The following is a 25,706-nucleotide window of genomic DNA, read 5'->3' as shown; positions in this document are numbered from 1 at the left end:
GGCAAGTGCTCTATCCTCAGCCCTTTTTAAATTTTATTTTAAGATAGGGTCTCGCTAAGTTGCCCAGCATTTAGTAATCTAGCAGATTGCTGGAGGCTGAATGTCAATAACTAATAAAAATTTTTAAAAAGTTTCCTATTCAGTTAAACCTAACAATCTTTAAAAATTTATACACCTAAAAATCAGGACTTAAAAATATACAACATAAAAACTGACAACTCCTGGAGAAAATGAAAAAATTTAAAATCCCAGTGGTAATTGATATGTTGCCAACAAAAATAAGAAATTATATATATATATAAAATTTTGAAGAGTAAAAAATACACATTATTTTCAAGCATAACCAGAATATTTATGAAAACTGATCATCACAATCAAAAAATTAACCAGAAATTTCAAGACTGTACTAAAGATCACATTCTCTTGCCATTATAAAGTTAGAAATCAACCAAGAATAAACCAGAAGAAATCATATGCCTGGAATTTTTATAAAACAATAATTAATGCACTGGTCAAAAAAAATTGTGATGTACGATAAAAAGTTTTACCAATTAAAACTTGTGGAATACGGCTAAACGGAGTAAATGAAAGAAAAGAACTAAAGCTAAAAGATTAATGTTTAAGTACCCAAGGTGTAACACATTATAGAGTAAAACCAAAGAAAGGAAATAAGAAGCAGAAACATTACACAGACAATATAATTATAGGGGAGGAGGCTGGGGATTAGCAGGGATGGTGGAATGTGATGGATATCATCATCCAAAGTACATGTATGAAGACATAAATTGGGTGTCAACCTACTTTGTATAGAAACAGAGATATGAAAACTTGTGGTATATATGTGTAATAAGAATTGTATTATAAAAATAAAAAAAACCAAGTACATGTATAAAGACATGAACTGACATGAACATACTTTATGCAAAGATATGAAAAATTGTGCTCTATATGTGTAATAAGAATTATAATACATTCTGCTGTTGTGTATTTAAAAAATAAAATCAATTAAAAAAAGAGAATACAATTATATTCCCCCCCCAAAAAAAAATTCCCCAAGAAAATAAAAGCGAATTTTTAAAAAAGTTGAATCATTAGTAAAAATTTTCACATGCAAAAGTAAATTCATACTAGATGCAATTGATTTTATCACTGTTTAAATTCTGCCAAATGCTCAAATAATTAAAATCTGAAACTATTTGAGAGGTTAGAAATGGTACAATACAGGCTGAGGTTATAGCTCTAGTGATTTAAAACTAGGATAAGTAAGGTAGGTAAAATTCAGCACAATTAATGTAAAATTAATATAGAAAAATAAATAGGTGAGGACGGTTTGGGTTTCTTTTTTTGTGTGTGTGTGTTATTTGTATGTATAATTTGTGTGTGTGTGTGCGATGTTATTTATTAATTTATTTTTAGCCTTTCAATTATAATTATTTTATCCCAGGGCTATTGAGGAAGAATGAAGTGTGATTTCCCTAGGATTATTTATTCCTTAACAGGGATTTTAAAAGAAGGCCCTCTAAGCAGGAAAGAAAGGACATCATTGAAGATACTGCACCCACAAAAATGATCTCAGGATTTCAAACATCTTTCTTTCGCTTATAAAATAACAGACTATAAGGGTATTTGGAACTCCTTAGTGGAAATGTTCCTACAAGCTTCTCTCTTGGCACATTTTTAATCCTTTGATTTAGGGGTGGTCTGGCTTAAACAGGACTGGGAGCTTTTACTGCTAGTCTTACTTAGTAGTATAGGTATTTTTTCCTTTAGGCCTTTTAATGGACCTTACTTTAATTTAAATCCTTTTTATTATCTTAGGCAAGGGATTTATGCTTATATCTATTCATGTGGTTGTTCGTTGAGCATTTACTAGGTTTCAGACATTGGTTTGTGTGCTGTTTGAAAAAAAATTGGGTAAAGCAGACAAGTTCCTGCTTCACTAATAATAAGTAATATTTACCAAACATTTACAGTTGTATTATGCTTTATATATGAGTTATTTAATCCCTTCGGAAAGCTATATGATTAGGTTGTATCCCTACCCCTACTTTACATGTGAGTTGTCTAGATATTGGCTTAAGATGGAGCAAGAGGGCTAGCTGGGGCTGTAACTCCGTGGTAGAGCACTTGCCTAGCATGTGTGAGGCACTGGGTTCAATCCTCAGCACCGCATAAAAATAAATAAATTAAATAAATGTATTATGTTCATCTACAACTAAAAATATTTAAAAAAAAAAGATTGGGGCAAGAACCCAGAAAAGTTACTAAAATCACACCACATATAGGGAGACTCTAAGGCTTAAACTGAGACAGTAATAAAGTAAAAGATTTCTGCTTTGTAACTGCTCATGTCAGCAGTCCAGTGCCTCTCGACTGGAGCACTATAAAATATAATGATTCAGGGTTGCGGCTCAGTGGTTGATTGCTTACCTAGCATGTGTGAGGCACTGGGTTCAGTTCTCAGCACCACATGTAAATAAAGATTCAACAACTAATAAAAATATATTTTTTTTAAAAGAAGGGTTCAGTGATGCCATAGTTGTACTAAGTTAAGGATTAACCCTCAATCTCTTTTCTACCATATTATTTCCACCAGATCTTATATATACTGTGTGTCTATAATACAGTTTTTCCAGTGCCTTCAAAAGGTCTTGAGATAGAGGTACCTAGGTTACATTCATCAGTATTAATTTCTCTTAATGGTTTGCTTTAATTTATCAAAATTATAAGATGTTTCTCCTTAGTTTCATATCTGTCTATCTTAGGGTGATTTATATTGTTTAATTATTAGTTAAAACAAATCTGATTATCTTTGAATTTGGTCCATGAGACCTTCATAGATTAAATGGCTATCCTACAGAATCAGTAAGCAATGCTCAGTAGCATATGTAATCTCGGGTGGTTAATTACTGGTTGAGGTGACATGCAGCAGATGTCTGACTCTTCCTTTCTGGGTCTCTTAGCAACAGCTCGAAGAAGAAGCAGCTAAACCTCCTGAGCCTGAAAAGCCTGTGTCCCCTCCTCCTGTGGAACAGAAACACCGAAGTATTGTCCAAATTATTTACGATGAGAACCGGGTAAGCTTATGCTGTCTCTGATAGCGCAGGCCTTTATGCACCCTTGACTGTGCCTTTTCTGTTTTTGAATTTGTTCCATTACAATTTTCATTATGTTAAAATCCTATTTCTATTTTACATTATATATTGTAGATATACTATTTAATGAGTAGAATTTTATGAGCAAAGTTTGTCCTATTATGTAAGTACCAACAAGCAAATTTGATTATATTTAATATATTTCACTTCTTTTTCTTTTTTAATAATTAGTTTTTAGTTGGACACAATACCTTTTATTTTATTTATTCATTTTTATGTGGTGTTGAGGATCGAACCCAGGGCCTCACATTTAGTAGGTGAGTGCTCTACCTTTGAGCCACAACCCCAGCCTGTTTTTCACTTCTGAAGTTGTACTTAATACCAAATCTTGATAATATTTTAGTACAGATAGGCCTTGGATATGGAAATGAACTTCATTATCACCTTCAGGATTCATAAATAGGCTTTGTTAAACTTCAGTTTTAAAGTTTAAGATTGACTTTGACCTTTAAGTAGACTTTATTTTTAAAATTTATTTAAACAGTTCTTTTTGTATTCTTAATTAAAAATGTCATGGATTTAAGAAAGCTAGGCCTCAATTCTATAAATCATTTTTGTATGACAAAATCAATTTTGGGCCAGAACCTTGTCCAGAAACTAGCAGTTAAAGGGAAACTGATTTCACCTCAATATAAAGAAAACATTCTATCAAAGCTGATAAATTGTGACTTCCAGAAGTTCTCAATACAAAAAAATGTTAACGGGCTTTACGTATCATGGAAGAAAACAGGCTTCTTAGCTGAAGGTTGATCTTACAGTAAAAGTTGAGATTGTTTCAGACTATTTGCTTTGTAGTGAATTGATTGATCAGAGTCAATCTGTTGTATGCCGAGAGCCAGATATTATATTATATTATATTATAATAGCCAGATATTTTTAAAATTATTTTTAGTTGTAAATGGACACAATACCTTTATTCTGTTTATTTAGTTTTTTTAATGTGGTGCTGGGGAATGAACCCAGTGCTTCTAGAATGCAAGGCAAGCTCTCTACCACGGAACCACAATCCCAGCCCCAATAGCCACATCTTAAAGAAAATTTGAGTTTAAGAACAGTGACTGTTAGAATTGGGCACCATCAGGCAGACCTGTAAACCCAGGGACTTGGGAGGTAGGAGGATCAGAAGTTTGAGGCCAGCATGGGCAATTTAGTGAGACCCTGTCTCACAATTTAAAGAAAAACAGCTGTGGATGTAGCTTAGTGTTAGAGTGCTTGCCTAGCTTTTGTGAAGCCCCACAATGGGGAGGAAGGGAGAAAGGAAGGGAGGGAAGGAAAGAAGGAAAAGTACCTGTTGGCTCTGCATTTAGCTTAGTAATAGACTGTTTGCCCCTTGCATATACAAAGTCATGGTTTCCATCCATAGCACCACAGGAAGGGAGGGAAGGAGGGAGGGAGGAAGGAATTAGTAATTCAATAAACATTTATAGATATGATCTTGGGCTCAGATATGTTTGTATGTACAGGTAAATAATTGAGTCATTAGTTATAAATACTTACATATCGTTAGTGTTATAGGCAGGTTAAATGTAGATAAGTAATATTAGTTTCTTGCTGAGCTCAATATTGGTCCATTTTATTGAATAGCTGGAGCAATACATAAAGATAAATCCAGTGAAGGTAGAAGGCAGTAAGGGAAGTGAGTGATGAATATGCCGTGTTGGGGGTGGGGGTGTCCAGTGTAGACAGTTGCCTTCTTACTTAAAAGAAATCAGAAATAAGGGGTCTTATGTGATATCTCCTGGTGTTTAAGAAATACTGTGTATAACTACAGAACACTCTAATGGGCTGATGGGCTTCACTGTCAGTTTGTGACCTCAGGGATAAAGTAAATAAGAATTGGAGCTGAATGGAAATTTATAATTTAGTATAAAACATTTTATAAAATGTTGACCTACTCCCTCCCCCACACGTGCACACACGTGACAGGGCTTGAACTCAGAGGCACTTAACCACTGAGGCAACCCTTTTTTTTTTTTTTTTTTAGAGACAGGGTCTCATTAAATTGCTGAGGGCCTCACTGTTGAACTTGAGGTCCTCCTGCCTCAGCCTCCCAAGTTGCTGGGATTACAGGTGTGCACCACCATATCCGGCAAATGTTGACCTTTCTTAAAACAAGTTAATTTTCAAATAGATTCAGCTCAGTATGTTAACTGGTTGGTTGAGTTCTTTAAACAGGCCTTGTCTTAAACAATTTCAAGATTAGTGAATTCTGTGTTTGCTTCATTGGGATATGGACTGAAAACTATCTGAAGAAGATGTGATACTCTAATTATATAGATGCCTTCATTAGATAGCGTAATAATGTTTCTTAATGCCCATTAGCAAAACTTGAAAACTCCTTTCAGGCCTCTTCTTTCAGTTTTAGCATTTATATTTTGATATATTTGTGCTATAAAGAACAAAAAATTTGAAATCTTATATTTTTAACTCATAGAAATTGTGGAAGTCATCTTTTTAATTTTTTTCTTCCTTCTTCACCCCTTCTGTTGGGGGCTGAACTCAGGGCCTCTTCCATGCTAGGCAAGTGCACTATCACTGAACTACATCCCTGACCCTCATATGCTTTCCTAAATATACCTTGCTACTAGTCAATTGCTGTAGTTGTACCTCTGTAGTTCTAGAATCAAAGTGGGGGCTCCTGGAGGGAAAGAGAGAAGAGCTAAACTGGGTGTAGAACACCGAATTTCTCCCTGCTCACTTTCCAGTGCTTTTTGCCTTACCTTGCTGCCTTTTATATGGTCTCCGCTGCCTGTGCAACACTTTTTTTTTTTTAAATAACCTTATCTGTTTTGATACCATCAGCAAAGATAGATGGAACAACGATGAAAGCACATCTCTCATTCCTTGTGTAACAGTAGTCTTTGCTGGTTGGAATTAAGCTGAGTGTATCTTAAAGAGATGTCAACCATTATCATGTTTAGGAAATTGTTCTTTCATTTAAAACTTAGTGGGAAGAAGAAAACTATCCAAAAGAGAATGTTAATTTTAAAGATGGCTTCCTGAGAGAAGTTGATTCCATTTGATTTAATTTTCAGACTAAGTTTGTTTAGTTTCCAAACAGAATATTCTCCTGTACTATTTTTAACACTTTGATTTGCTATTTCCCTACTCATTGGTAGGTTTCAAAAAATATTTGTAAGTGCTCTGATTTCAGAATAATGACACATATTTGAGAGAAGTTTTCAAAAATATTTGTTTATATTTTGACTGTAGAGTTTATAAAAGTATATGATAGTAGAAGAAAGGAAGGTGTTTACAGAGAAGTATGCTTAAGGGAAGCAACCTCCTCAGGCCAGTTTCTTAGGAACTGACTTTTTCTCTCCCTTTTTCACTTGTGTATGTATAGCCAGTCACTTAAGAATATCAGTCCTACCTCCTAACCATGAATCTGGTCACTTGCATCACTGCACCTGCTTTGCTATTAGCTTAACTTGAGCTTTCATCTCACATAATTATTGAGTCAGTCTTTTTTCTTCAGTCTTTTTTCTTTCTAAGTCAACTTTCATAACCGTTGCCCGTAACATGATTGTTTAAACAAAACTTATTTTGCTCTTTTGGGATTTTTGGTATCGAATCCAGGGCTCCACACATGCTATGCAAGTACTCTGGAACTGAGCTATATCCCCAGCACTTTTTATTTTATCTTGAAACATAGTCTTGCTAAGTTGCCCAGGCTGGTCTCAAACTTGTGATCCTTCGGAATGAACCATCCAAGTTGCTGGGATTACAGGATTGTGCCCAGCTCAAATGAAACCTTTTGATTATTTCCCACTTTCTACACAATTGCCCAAATTTTATTTATCAGTAGTTACATGTCTACTTGTCTGGCCTTTGCCCTGACACTCCTTCCTTAATAATATCCTACCAGAACAGGTTTTGGATGTTCCCTTGATGTTGTTAGCACCTTTACCCCGCTGTGTGCCTTCAGACAGTCCAGTGTTTTGCCTTTCATGTCAGTGGAACCCACTCAGACCCCAAGACACAGTTCAAATATCATCTCAATGAAAATTTTCAGGGCCCCTCACCCTCCTGCACTTGGAATGATATCTTATTCTGTTTTCTTAGTGTCTAGCGAGGGCCTGGCACATAGAACATACTCAACATATGTTTGAAGAATTAATAACTTAGATCTGTAGACTTAGAATGAAAAATGCAATGCGGAAATGCTAGGGTTTTTAAGTTTTTTTTTTTGCCAAACTATTGATAGGTTAGGTAGTACTTTAGATTGTGTTACTTTTAAAAATGGTGTGTTAAATATAAAATTCAATATTTACTTACTACTAGTATCAAAATAGCTGTTTTCTTTGTTGTTGAGCTATTACGGTTTGCTTATAACTAGAAAATTAGTTCATTATATACTTTTAATTCAGAGATCACTTGGGTTTACCGTAGCAAATATTGGCCACTTTATGGTATTTTATGATTTAAAGTTTTGTTAAAAGACAGAATGTGTTAAAATATTTAGAATGTTTTGGGGGGTTTATTTACAGTAGTGAATCTTCATCCCATCTCTCTAGATTCTTAATATTTATTTGCTTCTAAGAACTTGCTTGGGCTGGAGATATAGCTCAGTTGGTAGAGTGCTTGTCTTGCATGCACAAAGCCCTGGGTTCAATCCCTACAACAATAACAAAATAACAAAAGAACTTGCTTACATATTAGGCATCACTTTCACTATACATAATCAGCTTTGACTGAATTTAGTAAGGGGAGCCATGAAAATAAAATTAGAGAAGATTTTAGCCCATAATATAAAAGAAGAATATTTGGAAGGTAGGATAAGTTGAGCTATAGATTAGTCTTAGATAATTTGAGTTTTTTTTTTTTTTTAGACAGGGTCTCACCAAGTTGCTGAGGATGGCAGCAAATTTGCAATCCTCCTGCTTCAACCACCTGATGCATTGGCATTATATACATGTGTGAACATGCCTGGCCTGAGATATATATTTTGAAATAGGTAGTGATTTTGCTCTTGGCTAATATGATTTTTAATTGTTTCATATAACAATGTCTTTATCTCCAGAAAAAAGCAGAAGAAGCTCATAAAATTTTTGAAGGTCTTGGCCCAAAAGTTGAACTGGTAAGCAATTTACTTTTTTTTTATTTCCAGAACTTTGTGGGTTTTTTTAAAAGTAACTTTTCTTTTGATGTAACAGGATATAAACCATTTATTTTGAGATAAGTGGGATGTAGGTGAGCAGGGTGATAGGGATGTAAGTTTCAAGTGATAGTGAATTAACTTGGTTCTCTTTGCAGAAGAGTATGTTTCTGTCTAAGCAACCACTTAATCATTCAGGTAGCAGGAGGAAAAATAAAGAAATAGAAAACTCTTTGAATTTTATTGTTAAGATTAAGGCAGTATTTTAATCTTCCTTTGCCTTTGAAAGAAAAAATATCTATGAATAGACTTATTTATTATAGGATACATTGGGGTTTGTAGACTTTGTTACAGAAGTGCTGTTTTTAGGAGTTGGGGTAATTCAGGGAATCCAGATGTCTGGATGATTCAGTAGGTCATGTTATGGTATATACCCATTAGTACTTGACCTAGGCTTATATTAAAATATTGTTTCTTTGTCTCTTCCTAGACATATGTACAACATTTTATACGTAAATATTTGATTTATTTTATAGCCACTCTATAACCAGCCATCAGATACAAAGGTGTACCATGAGAACATCAAGACGTAAGTATTTATCATCTTTGGAGTTCTTCAGTTAAAAACCATATATTCTATTAAAAAATCATTTTTATGTTATCCGCTGACATTATTACATAGTGTAGGTATGTTTTAGATTTGTGTAATTTGCTATGTTATCTTCCTCTGGCTTCTTGGGGGTTGGGGTAACAACTTTGAGTTTCCGAGGCCAAAAAATGAAATAAATTATTGCATAAAACTAGCTGGTTTTATAATCTGCTAGTAAAAAAGGTGGATACTTAACATTGAAATGGCTTACCTTGAGGCTTGAATTTTTTGCCTCCTGTTTTGTCTTTTTTTCAGTGGAGTACCTGCAAGGCGCATGATGAAGTAAGATAATGAAGCTTTTTCATTTAAGACTAGTGATGACACCGTCCCCCACCAAGCCACATCTGCCATTGCAAAGTAGAAGTGCCACGGATCATTTTATCATTATTCAAAATCCTATTCTAGGGAAATCCCTTCCATGACTCTTGCTAATGACGGTATTTGTAGACCCTTCTGCCATTTAATGTCCTGGTGCCTTGGAAGCGCTCAGTCACCTCATGTGGGTGAGGAGTCTGCTCCAGAATGTAGTTTGCTTAGCCTTGCTCATCTGAGTACCAGGCCTTTATGGATGCAGATCTTGGAATAAGAAAATAAGTGAAAAGAAAATCTTAATTTCTTGATCTGATTGAAGTAAGATAGGAAGCTAGATAGGTATCTTTATTATTTTTTTAAATTATCATACTTGAAGAGCATTTTAGGTGACTTATTCTTAGTTTGTGACAAAAATGTTGATATTTCTACTTTATATGTTTTATTAAGTATTATCAGAATATTATAATTATTTACTAGTATATGAGCACATTGCTATTTATATATATTTTTTTCTTTTTTTAATTTCTGAGAGTGTGTGCAATAGTTGACTACTTTGCAGAACTGGTGGCAAATATAATTTGCATGGTAGTATGCATGAAAACCATTTAAATTTGAATAATTTTAACTTTTGTTAAGTGTTCATAATGAAAGTCATATACTTATGAATTTTTCTGTGAGATGCTGCTATGGTCTTGAGAACCTGTAGAAGTAGATTAGGCAAAACTTAACATATATTGTTTGGAACTGTTTGGCTGTTTTAACATCTTTAAGATAAGAATAGGAGGTAAAATCTAGTAGGCTACTTTTATTGACTTTTCCCCCCCACAAAGCTTCAGTTATATTTGTGTTCTATCTTTTCCCCTCAATATAAGCTGGAGAGCAGCTCTATCTTTGAATTGTTGCCTATTTAATGATTATCACACTGTCCTGAAATGGGTTATTGACTGACTGACTTCGTTTAAATTCTTAGGAAACATTTTAAAATGTATTTATTGATTGCCATTGCTTTTAAGTTGCACATAATTACAGTTAGAGCAAATTGAATATATCTATGGTAATGCTGCCACTGTGTGTCACCTTTAGAAATATTTACTCAGCTGCATGCATCCATTTAAATCGTTCAGTAGCTGTTTTTTCATCACCGTCATTTGCTTTGTATGAAATAGCAAATGTACCTTTTAATAATTCTTTTCATCTCTTGGCTACTTTTTCATATAGCCAGCTCCTGATTGTCCATGCTTATTTGAGTGGAGCCAGTGTCACTGTTAGTCCCGAGTGGCAGATAATCCAAAAAATTACTTCTACTTGCCTTGGCTTTGTATTTATATTTGAATAATCAGCTTGAAATCCTTTCTGGAAGTAGGTGGGGTATAAATATTTATATTTGAACCTGCATGTCATTGTTTTTGAAGGTCACAATGCTTCCAATTTAAAAAGTGAAATTGTTACATTATGATATAGGAGAAATCTTCCTGTCTTGTCACATCACCCTCCATTACTTCTTAGAGTGGCTTGTGTCATTTCTTTGAGAGAAGAAAATCTTCTGTTTAAAGCAGAAACCACCTCTCTGTAAATATATTGGTATAAATTCTCACTGGAAGGAGGCCAGTCCTGTATCTGAGGTAGGGAGGTACCTGTAAAAGCTTCCCTTTTACCTCCAAAATGTATTTATCACCAGAGTTCTTAAGAAGAACCAGTAAATGTAATTGTAATTTAAAAATAAATTATATGCCTTATTATTGGATGTAATAATTGAAAATTAACTATGTCATCTTGGTGTAGAATGGGAAGAATTTTAGTTCCAATTATTGCAAAAATTATAAAGTCTTATTTTGCAGGGTGAAAAAATTAGCATTAACTTTAATTGCATCATAAATTCTTAAGTGATCTTTACCTGTTGTTTTCCAGTGTGTCTGGAAAAAAAAAAAAAAGTGAAATCATCCTTAAATTGTGCTTTTTCGTAATGTCATGCAACCATATTTTTCTCTTCTAGAAACCAGGTGATGAGGAAAAAACTCATTTTATTTTTTAAAAGAAGAAATCATGCAAGAAAACAAAGGGTGAGGTCCTATCCTTGTTAACTGAAATTTGTACAGCTTTCCCATTCATGCTCATTCAGGCATTCAGTTTTCCATTGTTAATGACAACAAATGCTGATTTTTAAAAGTAACTGAACATGTGACTTAAATATAAATCTAATCTAATACCACACTTAATATCATTATCAAATTAATTTCATTGGTCATCCATGTGTAACATTTTCATCTAGCCAAAAGAAAGAAAATGGTGAGTAGTTTAAAAAAAAAAAAAAAAGACCACAAAAGATAAATAGGATGATCTACATTAGTCACTTAAGCCTCATACAAATGTGGGTAAGTTTTAGTCATGCCAATTAGACATTGTTATTTTTTCTTGAAACTGGGTCAGCAAGGGTTCAGCTTTTTCAAATTCAAATGGTTTCTTATATTTAATTATATGGCTTGCCTTCTGAAAATTTTATGGTTATAATCATAAAAGTTAAGTTATAAAAAATACATGCTTATATTATTATTTTCATATACATTCATTACTAATTTACAGATAAACTGTTGATATATTTAAATTTAGATTTTTAATAAACTCTTTAAATCCACATCAGAAATGAGCTTTGTACCTTACACTTAATCACCTGACAATTTAATGAGTTGTAAGGCTCAAGACACAGAAGCTTTTATTTGATGTAAAATGTTCTTTTGATGTTCTAATTTGCCAGGCTAGGCCTTCAGATACTGTCTTACATTGAGTTTTTGTTTTGCCAAGAACATGCAAATACTAAGTAAGAAATTAGTTCATGTGTTTTTTTTCTGTCCAGTCATTCTGTTGTTATTGTGGTACTTGCTAAATCAACTCTTTGGTGATACAGTTATAGGAGCATAGACTTCACAGAATAATTATAAAGTTTATGTGTTCACTAATTTGCTTAATAAATATTTATCGGCTGTATACTGTGTCTCATATTATTCTACAGTTGTGAGCAAGACAATCATATCGCTTCAACTTTAGGGAGCAGATACATTAGCAGGCAGGTTTAGTATTGTGATCATACTGTGATCCTGCACGTACAGATTACTATGAGAGCATTTAAGAGGGAACACCTGATGTGAAACAGGCAACAACATTACATAGGAAAACCAATACTCTGAGGGAATGATTAAGGGAAATAGGACTTAGTATGGTAGGCTCAGATCTACCTGGAGTGTAGACTGAGCTGGGGGGTGGGGGTGTGGTGAGAAATGGGACTGCTGAGGGAAGCCAGGGCCGGTCATATACTATCTTGTAGGTTACTTAGAAGACTACATCAGATCCTGATGAATTCTACAGTGAGGAGGTATAGTGTTCAAGTTGTATTTTAAGAATTTACATATGGCCACATTAAGAGAGCATGGAAGGACTAGAGATGTAGTAGAGGGCTTGCCTTATATGTGAAAGGTCCTGGATTCAATCCCCAGTGTTGCATTAAAAAAAAAAAAAAAAAAAAGTGCATGGAAGATGATTAGAGGCAGTTTTAATCTGGTGACCTGGATTAAGGAGGTAGCAATAGAGATGAAGAAAAGCTGAAGTATAGAAACACAGATAGTAATTTAAAAGAATGATTTGGGATGTGGGGGTTGTGGTTTGGAATGGGGTATGAGAAAGAAATATTCTCTTCTCCAGTGCCTATTTCTTGAGATGACCGACGTTACCAGTTTTTTCTCAGCCCATTCTTGCTTTTCTCTATCCATGTGTTGTAAGATGTGTATGCAGTTCTGTGTCCACAATGGGAGGCTCTTCTGTCGTCTCTTTTCTAGAAAATGGAATCATAATTCATTTATTTAACTCTCAATTTTACGTATTTCAATGGATTTCTTTTTTGATAAAGTATGACCAATTTCTGCCTTCCCCATTCTTTTAAAAATGTTTATGTAGCATGTATTTATAATAGCAAAAAAGTACAAACAACCACAAACTTGTAACACTAGAAGAACAGTTAAATATGCATGTTTTCTCTGACAGATCGGAAGAAAAACAACAAAATGTTAATATGGTTGCCTTTGGGTGATTGGTCAGGTTATGAACAGGTTAGAACTATTTACATGTTTCTGATTTTACTTCTTTTTTGTTTTGACAATGAAGACATGTTATCAGAAAAAAAAAAAGCTGGTCAGCTACTAGTAGTAGGTTATCAATTAGTTTATTGATTTGTGTAGTCTTTTTAAGTGTTTACTCAAAATTCCAGGCAACGTATGCCATATATGTTGATCTTCAGTAGGAAACAGGACTCCCTTTCTCTGCTTTCAGATCAAAGACAGTTTCTCATTCACAATTGAGCCATAGGTCACTGTAAAAAGGTCACTGTAATTTGGACTTAACCTTAGGAAATAGAATTTATTTTAAAGTATTAGGTTTGTCAGTGTCATAGAGTTTAGTTTAATTATTATTAATTTGCTGCGGGTGTTTATTAGGAACAAAAAATCTGCCAACGTTATGATCAGCTCATGGAAGCATGGGAGAAAAAAGTGGACAGAATAGAAAACAATCCCCGGAGGAAAGCTAAAGAAAGCAAAACAAGAGAGTACTATGAAAAGCAGTTCCCAGAAATTCGAAAACAAAGAGAACAGCAAGAAAGATTTCAGCGGTAAGTAGTTGTTTTAGATATTTAATGGTTGTGATGTTTTCCTTCAGATCACACTTGCTCTTTGACAATACTTAGTATTTCCTTAATCTGATCAATAAGAAAGTTCACAAGGAACTTTATGTTGAATGTAAAACTTAATTACCAACCAACCAATAGAGTTGGTGTTAGTGAATTTAATTGTCCGTCGTCGTCGTCCCCCCCCCCCCCCCAGGGCAAGCATTTTACCAGTGAGCTACATCTTCAGCCCAATGTTTAATCACTGTTTTGAATCTAATATGAGTGACTGTTTGGGAAGTAATTCTTTAGTTCTTGAAAATATTAATTTCTTTGAAAATGACATTTAATAAAAATAGAACTACAAGTCCCTTATTAATTACCAGCATAATCAAACAGCATTAAATTGATAGCTAGTTAGAAATGGTTTCATTATGGTAAATAGTTTCTGATTTGTTTTTACTTTTAGAGAAAGGTATTTTTTTTTTAAAAAAAAAGAGAGTGAGAGAGAGGAGAGAGAATTTTTTTAATATTTATTTTTTAATTCTCGGCAGACACAACATCTTTGTTGGTATGTGGTGCTGAGGATGGAACCCGGGTCGCACGCATGCAAGGCGAGCGCGCTACCGCTTGAGCCATATCCCCAGCCCTAGAGAAAGGTATTTTGCAGAGGTTTTAGTTTCAGTTTTCTTCTTCATTGTTTTGTTTAAAGAGTCTTGTAAGGGCTGGAGATGTGGCTCAGCGGTAGCGCGCTCGCCTGGCATGCGTGCAGCCCTGGTTCGATCCTCAGCACCACATACCAACAAGGATGTTGTGTCCGCCGAGAACTAAAAAATAAATATTAAAAAAAAAAAATTCTCTCTCTCTCTCTCTCTCTCTCTCTCTCTCTCTCTCCCTCTCTCCCTCTCTCTCCCTCCTCTCTCTCTCTCTTTAAAAAAAAAAATAAAAAAGAGTCTTGTAAGCCCCTTACGATCAACTTTTGTGAGGGATGTTATGTTGTTTTGCTTTGTTAAAATGTTTAATGTATTTTTCTAAGTCTACACCTGTTCTTAAGAAAACAGACAAAAGACTGCTATTTGAAATGAATAAGGATCATTAATACTGTTATTTTAAACAAATTTCCCTTGCATTCCGCTGTAGTGTATTCAAAAAAAAGACAAATTTCCCATAACTAGTTCTGTCATTTGAATGTAGACATACAACCTTGAAATTTCAATCTTAGCACTTAAATTTGTTATTAATTTAATAGATGACTGAACATATTATTTAAATGTAAATTACTCAGCATTTTAGTAAATCAACTTCAATTTTTTAAAAAAATTCTATTTATAAAAGTAATCTGTACTAATTTAATTCATATGTCTTCTTTATGAAAGGCTTTTAAATATAATTTCTTTCTCATATTCAGAGTTGGGCAGAGGGGCGCTGGTCTTTCAGCCACCATTGCTAGGAGTGAACATGAGATTTCTGAAATTATTGATGGTCTCTCTGAGCAGGAGGTAAGAAAACTGGTTGATTTAATTCAAGTTAATCCTTTAATTATTAAAGTATTTCAGCCCTATAGCCCAGAAGCTAGGGGTAAATGAATTTATTATATACAAATAAGTATATAAGAGAGGGAACCTTAGATGCTAGGACTATTCCAAAGTCTATGGTGAATCATTGAAAGGTTTTAAACAAGGGTTAAACTCGTAGTATTATTTTACAAAGATGCCTTTGACAGCAGTAAGATCTAGAGAGAGACAGAGCAGTGGTAGGTCTATATATGAGGGGACTAATAGGTGAGAGTCATAGAAGGTAGAATGAACAAGATGGATGTATTGAATGTGGGGTAAAGAAGACTACAAAGGGACTCCTAGTTTCCAGATTAGACTTTTCAGCTGGTGGTGTTATTTCCTAGAGTAACAAAAAACATGTGTTTTGCAGATGATAGTATGTCCTCCAAAGGGTGCTTTCCAGGCAGATGGGCCTGGGAGAGAGTTAAATTGGAGAGAGCTAGATATCAGAGTCATCTATGTGCAGGTGAAATAGCCCCAGGCAAGGAAGGGAACATAAAATGAAAGGGCAGACAAGTGAGCTTATGGGGATTTATTTAAGAACAAGAATGTCGTTTTACTAATTTTTCAATGAGAAGGCATACTTTTGTTTCTCGGGCATTTTTTTTTTTACTTGAGTCAAGAACAGAATTAATAAAATGATGAAAAAATTATTAGAGACATGGGTATACATTTGAAGTGTATATCATTAGGCCAAACAGAATATTTCCACCCTTATTAAGCTTCCTCACTTCCCCAAAACAGAACTAACTAATATTTAGTTAATCTCACTTAATTTTTATTATGTATATATCTTTTTGTTTAATATTTATGATCATCTTGAGCATCGTTTTCATGAATGTAGTTTTTATACCTTTGAGGCCATCTTTGAATTCCCAGTGTTTCACATTTAGTAGAATATTAATTAGTAAATGCAGATTAAGAATAATTTTCAGAACTGGTTGTGGTGGCCACGCCTGTAATTCCAGTAGCTCAGAAGGCTAAGGCAAGAGGATCGAGAATTCAAAGTCAACCTCAGCAAAAGCAAGGCACTAAGCAACTCGGTGAGACTAACTCACTGTTAGGGATGTGGCTCAGTGGTTGAGTGCCCTTGAGTTCAATCCCCGGTACCAAAAAATAAATAAATAAATAAATTTCAGCTCTGAACATTGAGTAGCTAGGTTCAAATCTCTGTTAAGATTGGTCCAGGGGCTGGGGCTGGGGCTCAGTGGTAGAACGCTCGCCTAGCATGCGTGAGGTGCTGGGTTTGATCCTCAGTACCACATAAAAAAACAAAATAATAAAATAAAGCTATTGTGCCCACCTATAACTAAAAAATAAAATGTTAAAAAAAAAGATTGGTCCAGAAGCCATCACTATTGAATTTTGCTGGCTTTGATTTTATAATATAGCTTTTCTTCAATCATCAATTACTGGATCTCCTGAAGTTAAATTAATTACTAGTGAGGTAGAAAGATTTTATTCAGATTTTATCTTTGCATAGATAGCACAGTGCTCATTTTTATCATTCTGTTTTATAGACACAGTTTCTGTGAAATTTCTTTCAGGATGAGAAAATAGCTATTGTACAGTTTGTATTGATATTTGTGAAAGGAGTCCATCAGTATTTTCATATGGTACCCTGTTACACATTCATGATCAAATAAAAGTATATCATATGTTCTTACAAATTGTTATTTTTTCAAGGAATTCTTGTCACACTGGCTCTGAAGGAGGTAGAAGACTTTGTATCTAAGAGTTCTGTGAGCCAATTTAGATTTCTTATTGTTGTACTGAAAGAGGCTTTGCAGGTGTTTTTTCCCTCTTTTCTCGCTTCTGATATTTTGCTTTCCCAAGGAACAGATCAAAAATAGTTTTTGGTTATTTATAACCTTTTAGGAATGGTTATAATATTCAGTTGTAAAGACATGATCCCACACTTCGTGGGATTTTGTTCAAGCATTTCTGTGCATTGTTATGTAATGTTGAGGTCCTAGCCGTTCCTATAGGCTTTTTTTGAGTCACCTAACACAGTGTTCTAGAGCTCATTAACCTACTTTACCTCTATGTAGGCTCAGTGAGGTATACTTCTTTTGAAATACATTCATGTTTCTAGTCCTTGGACAATTTTACCTCAAACCATAAATACGTATTGTATGTAATATTGCATAATATTGGGGCAAGTAGATTTTTTATTTTTCTTGCAGCAGCATACTCAGGAGCTTTAAAACTAGCCACTTATTGCTTTAAATTCACCTCTGAAGCGCATGATTGAAATGACTTCCATCCCTTGGAATTTGTAGCCATAATTTCTGCAATGATAACTAAATCTTATTAAGTTTCTTTGCTTGTTTTTTTTAATTTAAGGATTCTATTAGGGGAACATCTAGAATCGTTACAAACTAGTTTATTAGTTTAGGGGACTTCAAGCTAATGTATCTGTCTGACATGCTGGTGTTTGAACTGATTGAAAGTACCCCATGATTTTAGAGAGTTTATGTTGGTTTAGGTGATTTAAGATCAATGACTTTTAAGATTTTGATGCTGGTTTCTTATTTTCCCATTGTGCTCTAAGATGTAATACAGTCTAATAATGCATAAAGTCATGACTTAAATGAACTTAACATTATTTTGCATCTTCTACAACTAAAATTTCATTCTCTTCCAAGTATCAGTTTTATTTAAGTAAAGAATTCTTACCAAAGTAGTTGGTTATGAAAAAAAATGTGGGGTTGAGGATGTACCTCTGTGATAGAGTACTTGCCTAGCATGCCTGAACTCTGGGCTTGATCCCCAACATTAATTTAAAAATCCCAAAAATGATCCAGGAGAAAAAAAAACCAAAAACATACTCTTTGCTTTTATAATTAGTTCAATGAATGTTTACTAGATTTATAACTAATTATCGTATTAGATGCTGTGATATATACTGCTGTTGTCATTAAACTACGTGAGATTTTTTTTTTTTTTTTTGTCCAGACCATTAGGAGAGTTGGTTTGTGGCCCTTTAAAATTTTCTAGTTTAAGTTTTATTCTAAGTAAGCTGCATTTCTTTTTTGCAGAATAATGAGAAACAAATGCGGCAGCTCTCTGTGATCCCACCTATGATGTTTGATGCAGAACAAAGACGGGTCAAGTTCATTAACATGAATGGGCTTATGGAGGACCCTATGAAGGTTTATAAAGATAGGCAATTTATGAATGTTTGGACTGACCACGAGAAGGAGATCTTTAAGGACAAGTAATTTAAATTTTAAATTATTCTCTAGTAGAAACTTATATGTAATAGTATTTAGCATTTACTTGTAAATTGAACTTTTTCCACAAAATCTTGACCCCATTTTGGCATTGGAATGGATTCTATTGAGAAGTAGAAATATTGATCTTCCCATAGGTTCATAGATAGGAAAATAGGTAACAGATAAGAATTAGGGATGGGGAGTCATTTTATGAGAGATTCCCAAACTTGGGTGTTATTTAAATCACTTTGGATATGGTTTTTTAAAAGTACAGATTTCTTTGCCCTACCATAGACCAATCTAATCATTTCCTGATGGATGGTTCCCAGAACTTTGCCCTTTAAATCTCCAATGATTCTGCAATTGTTACTCAAATTTGCAGTGAGGAATCACCAGGAGTTAGTCTGCACATAATATTTCTTTTTCCAAGTTTTTTTTCTTTTTAAGTTGTTAAAATGTTTGTGTGTGCGTGTGTTTTTGTTTTTGTTTTTTTTATTTTATTTTTTACTCAGGTTTATCCAGCATCCAAAAAACTTTGGACTAATTGCATCCTACTTGGAAAGGAAGGTAAGAGATGGTTTGCATGAATGTTAATAGGTTTGTGGATGTTGTTATTTTGGAATATTTGTGCTCTAACAAGCAGTAGTAATTAACTAGAATTGATTTTTGTTAAGGGCTTTATACAGAAAAGATTCTCATGTCATAATTATAACAAATATATATAAAGTAATAATTTAAATTACATTAGATGTCCTAAGCACAGATCTAATTTTTATGGATAATGAAAGTTAACCTTATATTTCCCTAAAAACACATAATTACACTGCTTGAGTTCTGATTTCCTCTGCATTTTTTAGTGTTTTTGAACAAACTATTGAAAGGGACATTTACTTACTAGTTAATAAGAAAATATTTGAATGTTTCTGATAGCTTTTCATATTTTTAACATAATTTGGATTAAGTCAACAGTTAACTATCAAAATAATAAATATATTTTTAGAGCACTAATATATGCCTTAAAATATTAGCCATGTATATTTTCTCTTAATATAAATTAAAGAATAGTAGTATTTTCCTTGAAAATATTTTTTTTAATTTAAGACATTTTATTCAATTCTCAAAAATGAACTACTTTCATTACAGAGTGTTCCTGATTGTGTTTTATATTACTATTTAACCAAGAAAAATGAGAATTACAAAGCCCTAGTGAGAAGGAATTATGGAAAACGCAGAGGCAGAAATCAGGTGTGTCTCATTACTATGCGAAGCTATTTCAGTACTGATGGAAATATGGAGACAAAAAAATCATTTATACGCTAAAAAAAAAAGAGAGATAACGGGAGCCTTGCACTGCATATATACTTTAGAGATTCATGTTTTTATTAATCAGAATGTTAGAATTATTTTGAACTATTTTGAATGTATTTTAAATATCTATTATGATAATTGGAAAAGTTTTATGTCTATCTCATCTGAATCATGCATTTCAATATCAATGATATCCATGTAATTAAATATGAGACCTTTAGTACCTTACCTAATATACTGTCTTTAGCTAGTCCTTTTGTATGAAAAGGGAACAGGAAGTATAAGGGAGAGACGGATAGCATGATAACCAGAGTAGAGGATTGTTTACTGTAATGCATGGGAACTGATCTTGTTTCAGATTAACTTTATTTGTGAAGTTTAGATAGTTTAACCCTTAAAAGCTCTTTATCAGGCATTTTTTTCACAAATATAAATTTTCACAAGTTGCAATTCAGTCATTTGGAAACTGCTTTCCCAAAAATAACCAGTTAGCAGCTGTCACAGCTATTGTATGCATTGCCAGTGGAGCTGTTATACTAATGCCCATTGCTGTCCTCATTCAGATGGATGTCACAGTGCATACTTGCATGTAGAACCCTAACAGCTGCTCACTGTTAGCATTCCAAGTCTCTTCTGGTTTCCTTACACAGTCACTCTTTCAGTGTGGCAGGGTCTTAGCCCCTCCCTTCCCTTGGGAGCTCTGGTCACCAGATTCGAGTATTTTGATTCAATTCTCTTAATTTTTCAGAGCTATAATCCTTTTTTTATGTTTTATTTCCCATAGGACACTGCCACTTTCCAAGATGTGATTGCATGTTCTTCAGAAGCAGTATTTTTTTGATTAAAAAAATATATAGGGATGGGCTGGGGTTGTAGCCCAGTGATAGTGCACTTGCCTAGCATGTGTGAGGCACTGGGTTTGATCCTCAGCACCACATAAAAATAAATAAAATAAAGGTTCATCATAAAAAAAATCATATATATATATGAAAGAGAGAGAGAAAGGCTGAGGATACAGCTCAGTGGCAGAGCTTTTGCCCAGTATGTTCAAAGCCCTGAGTTTTCTCCCCAACACTGGGGTGGGGAGTAGAAATTATGGCTTGTGAGACATATTTTTAGTGGAGTGGGAAAGCATTACACTGAGTTAAAGAAGATTCATAGGAAGTCGAGGAAATGGTAACAGCACAGGTGTACTTTTTTTTAAAATTTGTTTTAAGTTTTTGGTAGATATTTTATTTATTTTTATGTGGTGCTGAGGATAGAACTCAGTGCCTCATACATGCTAGGCAAGCTCTCTAACTGCTGAGCCACGACCCTAGACCACAGGTATACTCTTACATGTAGATGTTGTAGAGAAGTAGTTAAATTGCTTGGGATGGCTAGTAAGCATCAGAAGAGAGAAAAAAGGACATGCTTTTAGTTTGGTTGTAATAATACTGTAGAGGTAGAGATATCGATGATTATAGAGCTCCATAAAGATGTACTAAATGAAGAGGAGCAAAATAACTATTGGCAGTGAGATAAAAAACACAGTTTCACCAGAGATGGAAGTATTGCCAGGATTTTGTTCCTGCTTCTCCCAGAGAAAGTGGAGTCAATATATTCTTTAGCTAGACATCCTAGGGACCATATATATTTTAGACAAGGTTCAGCTATACAGTTTTAACGGTAGCTTTATTCTTAATGACAAAACAGTTTGTTTTATTTTTTAGTTTTGTTGTTTGTTTTTGTTTAGTTTCAGAACTTATGTTACTGTTGAAATTTTTTCAGTCCTACATACTGGACTAAGATGATACTTATTATACCCTATTTATGCCAGTGATGTAGTAGCCTGTTGCCTCTGATGAGGAGGAGAAAGCTCCATTAGAAAGTTGGTGGAGGGAGTCTCTGTTATTCTGAAATATTCATTTTTCAACCTAAAATTGTCTGGACACTATTTTGACTTGTATCTGTGGTACACTAGTCTTTGTTAATTTCCAGACATATTATTATTTCCCTCTCACATTTCTTGTCCTATATTGTATTGTGCTAGTGCCTCTGCACTGCCTCAGAATGTATTTGCAGGGCTGTGATTTGCCACATTCACACTCACTTTAGCTGAGCCTTATGATGGTTGCTCCCAGATAGGCTCAGGTTTGGTGTGGTCATCCCTTTCGACAATCTAGTCCTGCCTATTAGGTTTTTGGGTTTTTTTTTTTTAAATACCAGGGATTGAACCCAAAGACACTTACCCACTGAACCCCATCCCCAGCGCTTTTTATTTTTTATTTTGAGAGAGGGCCTTGCTAAGTTGCTTAGGGCCTTCCTTTGAACTTGTGATCTCCTGCCTCTGGGACTACAGGCGTGCACCACAGTGCCTGACCCCTATTTACTTTTAAATTATTACTTGGAAGAATTTTTGTTTTTTTCTTTCTTTCGTTCTTTTTTTTTGGGGGGGGTAACCAGGGATTAAACCCTGAGCACTAACCACTGAGCCACATCCCCAGCTCTTGTTATAATTTAATTCACTGAGTTGATTAGGGCCTTGCTAAATTGCTGAGACTCACTTTGAACTTTCAATCCTCCTGCCTCAGCCTCCAGAGCCACTGGGATTACAGGGCTTGAAGGATTTTTTTTTTTTTTTTTTTTTTTTTTTTTTTAGTTTTATGTTTCTCTGGCTGTTTCACTGGGAATTTGGGAGAGGAGGGAGTTAATGATGGGCTTGGGCCATTGTCTCAGACCAAAAGATTCTTATTTCCATTTTAAGAATCGCCTAAGCATTTAAGAATGCTTGTGTGCTTCATTCCATTTATTTGTGTCAAAATGATGAGAAGTTTTGCAGAAATTCGAAGGTTTAGTTTAAGGACTTGGGCTTTTTTGCAGAAGATAATTTCAGCTTTCTGTTGTGATGTGGTCACACTGGCTGCTTTGTTGAAATTAGATTGTAAGGAGGCAAGAGAAGAATGAGACCGGTTAGGAGGTTATTATAATAATTCCTGTGGCTTTGTCAAGATTCTATTGGGGAGGTGGGAAAACTAGTACTTACTTTGCAGGATCAATGATCAGTTACTTGGTATTTTTTAAGGTAAAACCAAGAGGTTTAATTAGTTTCTGGATATGTCTAAATGAGTGAGTGAGTGTGTATGTGTGTGTGTGTGTGTGTGTGTGTGTGTGTGTTTATGTGTTTATGCTTTTGAGGATGGAAACCAGGGCCTTTTGCATGGTAGGCAAATACTGTACCACTGAGCTATATGCCTCCTAGCCCCTGGATATGTATTTTTGAAGGTAAAGCCAATAGGTTTTGCTGGATTGACTGTAAGGATGAGAGGACTGTAATCAAGGAAAACATCGAGTTTTGAATTGTGGAATTGCCTTTTGCTATGATAGGTATGACTGAAGAAGGAACAAGTTTTGGATATGACTGAGTTTGAAAGACCTGTCATATGTCCAGGTAGCAATCCAAGTTAATGTTTAAGTATTGTGACTAGTTAAATAATGTAAATTTAGAGCATGGGAAAAAGATCTGGATTGGATTTATAGAGTTCGCTATATAGAGAAAAATTCAGAACTACCTCTTTATTAAGAATCTAGTTATGAGTTTAAATTTTTTTAAATGAGCATATCACCCTTTTGATTACCATGGTGATATATACAGATAACTGATTTGAGAGTCATTTTACTGACTTATTGTTCAGTCAAGCTTGAATCAGGAGGATTATCTCAGGTAATCCCAGAGTGACTGTGGCAAATTTACTTCAAGAATCATTAGAATTGTGCTGAAGTTTGTGCTTGATCTTTTCAATTTTTTATTTCTTCCTTGTGCCCTCTTCCCAACTTCTTACCCATAAGAGTAATTTTTATTTAGCAGATGAATGTATAGTATGCTGTTGACTGAATTATTCCAAGTTTATCAGGTTTGATTTTTTTTTTTAACCAGCTATTGCTGTGGGGAACCTTTCATATTATTTACTCTGAAAATGAATTTTAAATCTTAGAATCATAGGGAAATTAGATTCATATTTTGTTAAAATTGTCTTCAGATAATTATTGGCAGAAATTTTAACTCTTCTCATAATTCTATTTTATTTGCTCAAAACTATTTTAATAGTTCAACTTGGTAGCATCCTGTGAAGAGTGAGGGCAGTTCTTTATATATTTAATAGAAGTAATAAATACGTAATTGGAGATTGAAAGCCAAAACCACTTATAAGTGTTAGTAGTTGGAATCTATAATTATAAACAACATGTCAGGTAGTAATTTATTTTTTATGTATGAGGAATATTTTCTTTTCATTACAAGTAAAATTTTCTTCCATTAGGAAATGCTGTGCTTTCCAGCTAAATACTGTGCAGATGGAATTTCTGTGGTACCTAATATTAACCAGCAGTGTAAAGCCAGTTACTGTTAAAAACCACATTCTTCATTTCCAAATACTTAGTTTCTTTTTATAGGAATTTGTGTTTTTCTTTTATGCTACCACCATTTCCCCCTTTATGTCAGCATTTTTTTAATTCTTCAAATATTCAGAAACATACACCTACATAAATGTAGCAATTTTGAAGTCATTGGTAAATAGGCACTGATTTGAAATAATATTTTAGACGTGTTTAAAAATTTGGTATAGCTTTTGACCCCAAAATGCTTAATCACTCTGTACCCAGGAACTTAGTTTTCATATCTGTGAGAATGGGAGAACTAATATGTACTTTGCAGATTCAATGAGAACTGTGTGTGTGTGTGTGTGAGTGTGTGTGTGTGTGTGTGTGTGTAAAGTGTTGGGAGTGTAGTGTAAAGCACATAGAGAGTATCTAATAGTTGGTAGTTAAGATTTCTTTATTGCCATCATCATGGTGTGGGTTTTTTTTTCAGTTGACAGCTTTCATTCTTCAGAAGTTAGTCTGAAAATTCATTTGGTCTTCAAGGCATTTGTTATTAATGTATTTTGATATTTTTTTGCTTGAAGTATATTTTGAAAGGAAATATTGCCCAGTAGTAAAACAACACTGCATCTGTACACTTTCAGTTACATATTCTTGCTTGTTCTTAAATTTAGTCATTTTGTTTCTTTGTAACTTAGTGTGTGCTAAGTGGGAATTCATCTATTTTTCTGTTTTATAGATTTGGGCATTTTAACATACAAATAGAGTGTGTGTGTCTGTGTGTTAAGAATTTAGTTACATAGAGTAGTGATAAAGTCTCAGTATTAACTGTTATTTGATGTTGCTATAAGGATCTAACTGGATCCTGTTTGTCCCTGATCATGTTGCAGTGTACATACCTTTCTTTTTTTATTTGAATTTTCATTTTATAATGTGCACTTACATTTGTAGTGAATAACTTGTTGATGGAAGTGTTTCGTGTTGTGAGAACCTTCCTAACAGAATGACAGTTGTTTTATTAACTCCATAAATATTGGGCTTAAAAGGAAGGGAAACCAGGACAAGGAACCACTGGGAAGCCTTTGTCTTTCTAGAGAACTTTTAGAAAGATTGGGCCTCTTCTGCTGTAGCCAGCCTATAGAAATGGTTGAGGGTTTTAACATGCAAACTCCATCCTATACCACCCAGATTGGTACTTCTCTACAGATTTGCTTGAAACAAAAGTAATCCTAACCACCTCTTTAAATGAGAGATGTTCCTTATTTTCTTTAATGTCAGTGGCATGTGTTGTGATAAATGTTTGTGCAGGTTGTCCATAGGTAAGATTCAATTCTCTGCTGGCTGTGCTTACTCAATGTTGCCTGCTCAGCATACAGTGATGAGAGGTTCCACTGGAGAGGTGC

The 25,706-nt window shown here is 34.2% G+C and overlaps 1 protein-coding gene across 24 annotated transcripts in view; it reads left to right on the top strand.

Annotated features, from left to right (window-relative positions):
* Window positions 1–25,706, top strand: part of Ncor1 (nuclear receptor corepressor 1) — a 157,362-nt gene that overhangs the window by 52,035 nt on the left and 79,621 nt on the right. For 12 of the 24 annotated variants that reach the window (XM_077800994.1, XM_026411365.2, XM_026411372.2 and 9 more), the window contains exons 6-15: window positions 2,964–3,077; window positions 8,179–8,235; window positions 8,790–8,842; window positions 9,158–9,184; window positions 11,208–11,274; window positions 13,696–13,868; window positions 15,271–15,361; window positions 18,460–18,638; window positions 19,149–19,203; window positions 19,780–19,881. In XM_077800994.1, coding sequence (XP_077657120.1) covers window positions 2,964–3,077; window positions 8,179–8,235; window positions 8,790–8,842; window positions 9,158–9,184; window positions 11,208–11,274; window positions 13,696–13,868; window positions 15,271–15,361; window positions 18,460–18,638; window positions 19,149–19,203; window positions 19,780–19,881 — 918 coding nt within the window. Of the gene's footprint in view, window positions 1–2,963; window positions 3,078–8,178; window positions 8,236–8,789; window positions 8,843–9,157; window positions 9,185–9,686; window positions 10,837–11,207; window positions 11,275–13,695; window positions 13,869–15,270; window positions 15,362–18,459; window positions 18,639–19,148; window positions 19,204–19,779; window positions 19,882–25,706 lie in introns of those variants that run through there. The other 12 variants (XM_026411379.2, XM_026411378.2, XM_026411381.2 and 9 more) reach the window with 2 other exon arrangements.

Source organism: Urocitellus parryii, chromosome 7, assembly GCF_045843805.1.
Source record: "Urocitellus parryii isolate mUroPar1 chromosome 7, mUroPar1.hap1, whole genome shotgun sequence".
NCBI lineage: Eukaryota > Metazoa > Chordata > Mammalia > Rodentia > Sciuridae > Urocitellus > Urocitellus parryii.
The sequence above is the reverse complement of the archived record's forward strand: the minus strand, read 5'-3'. Positions and strand labels throughout refer to the sequence as shown.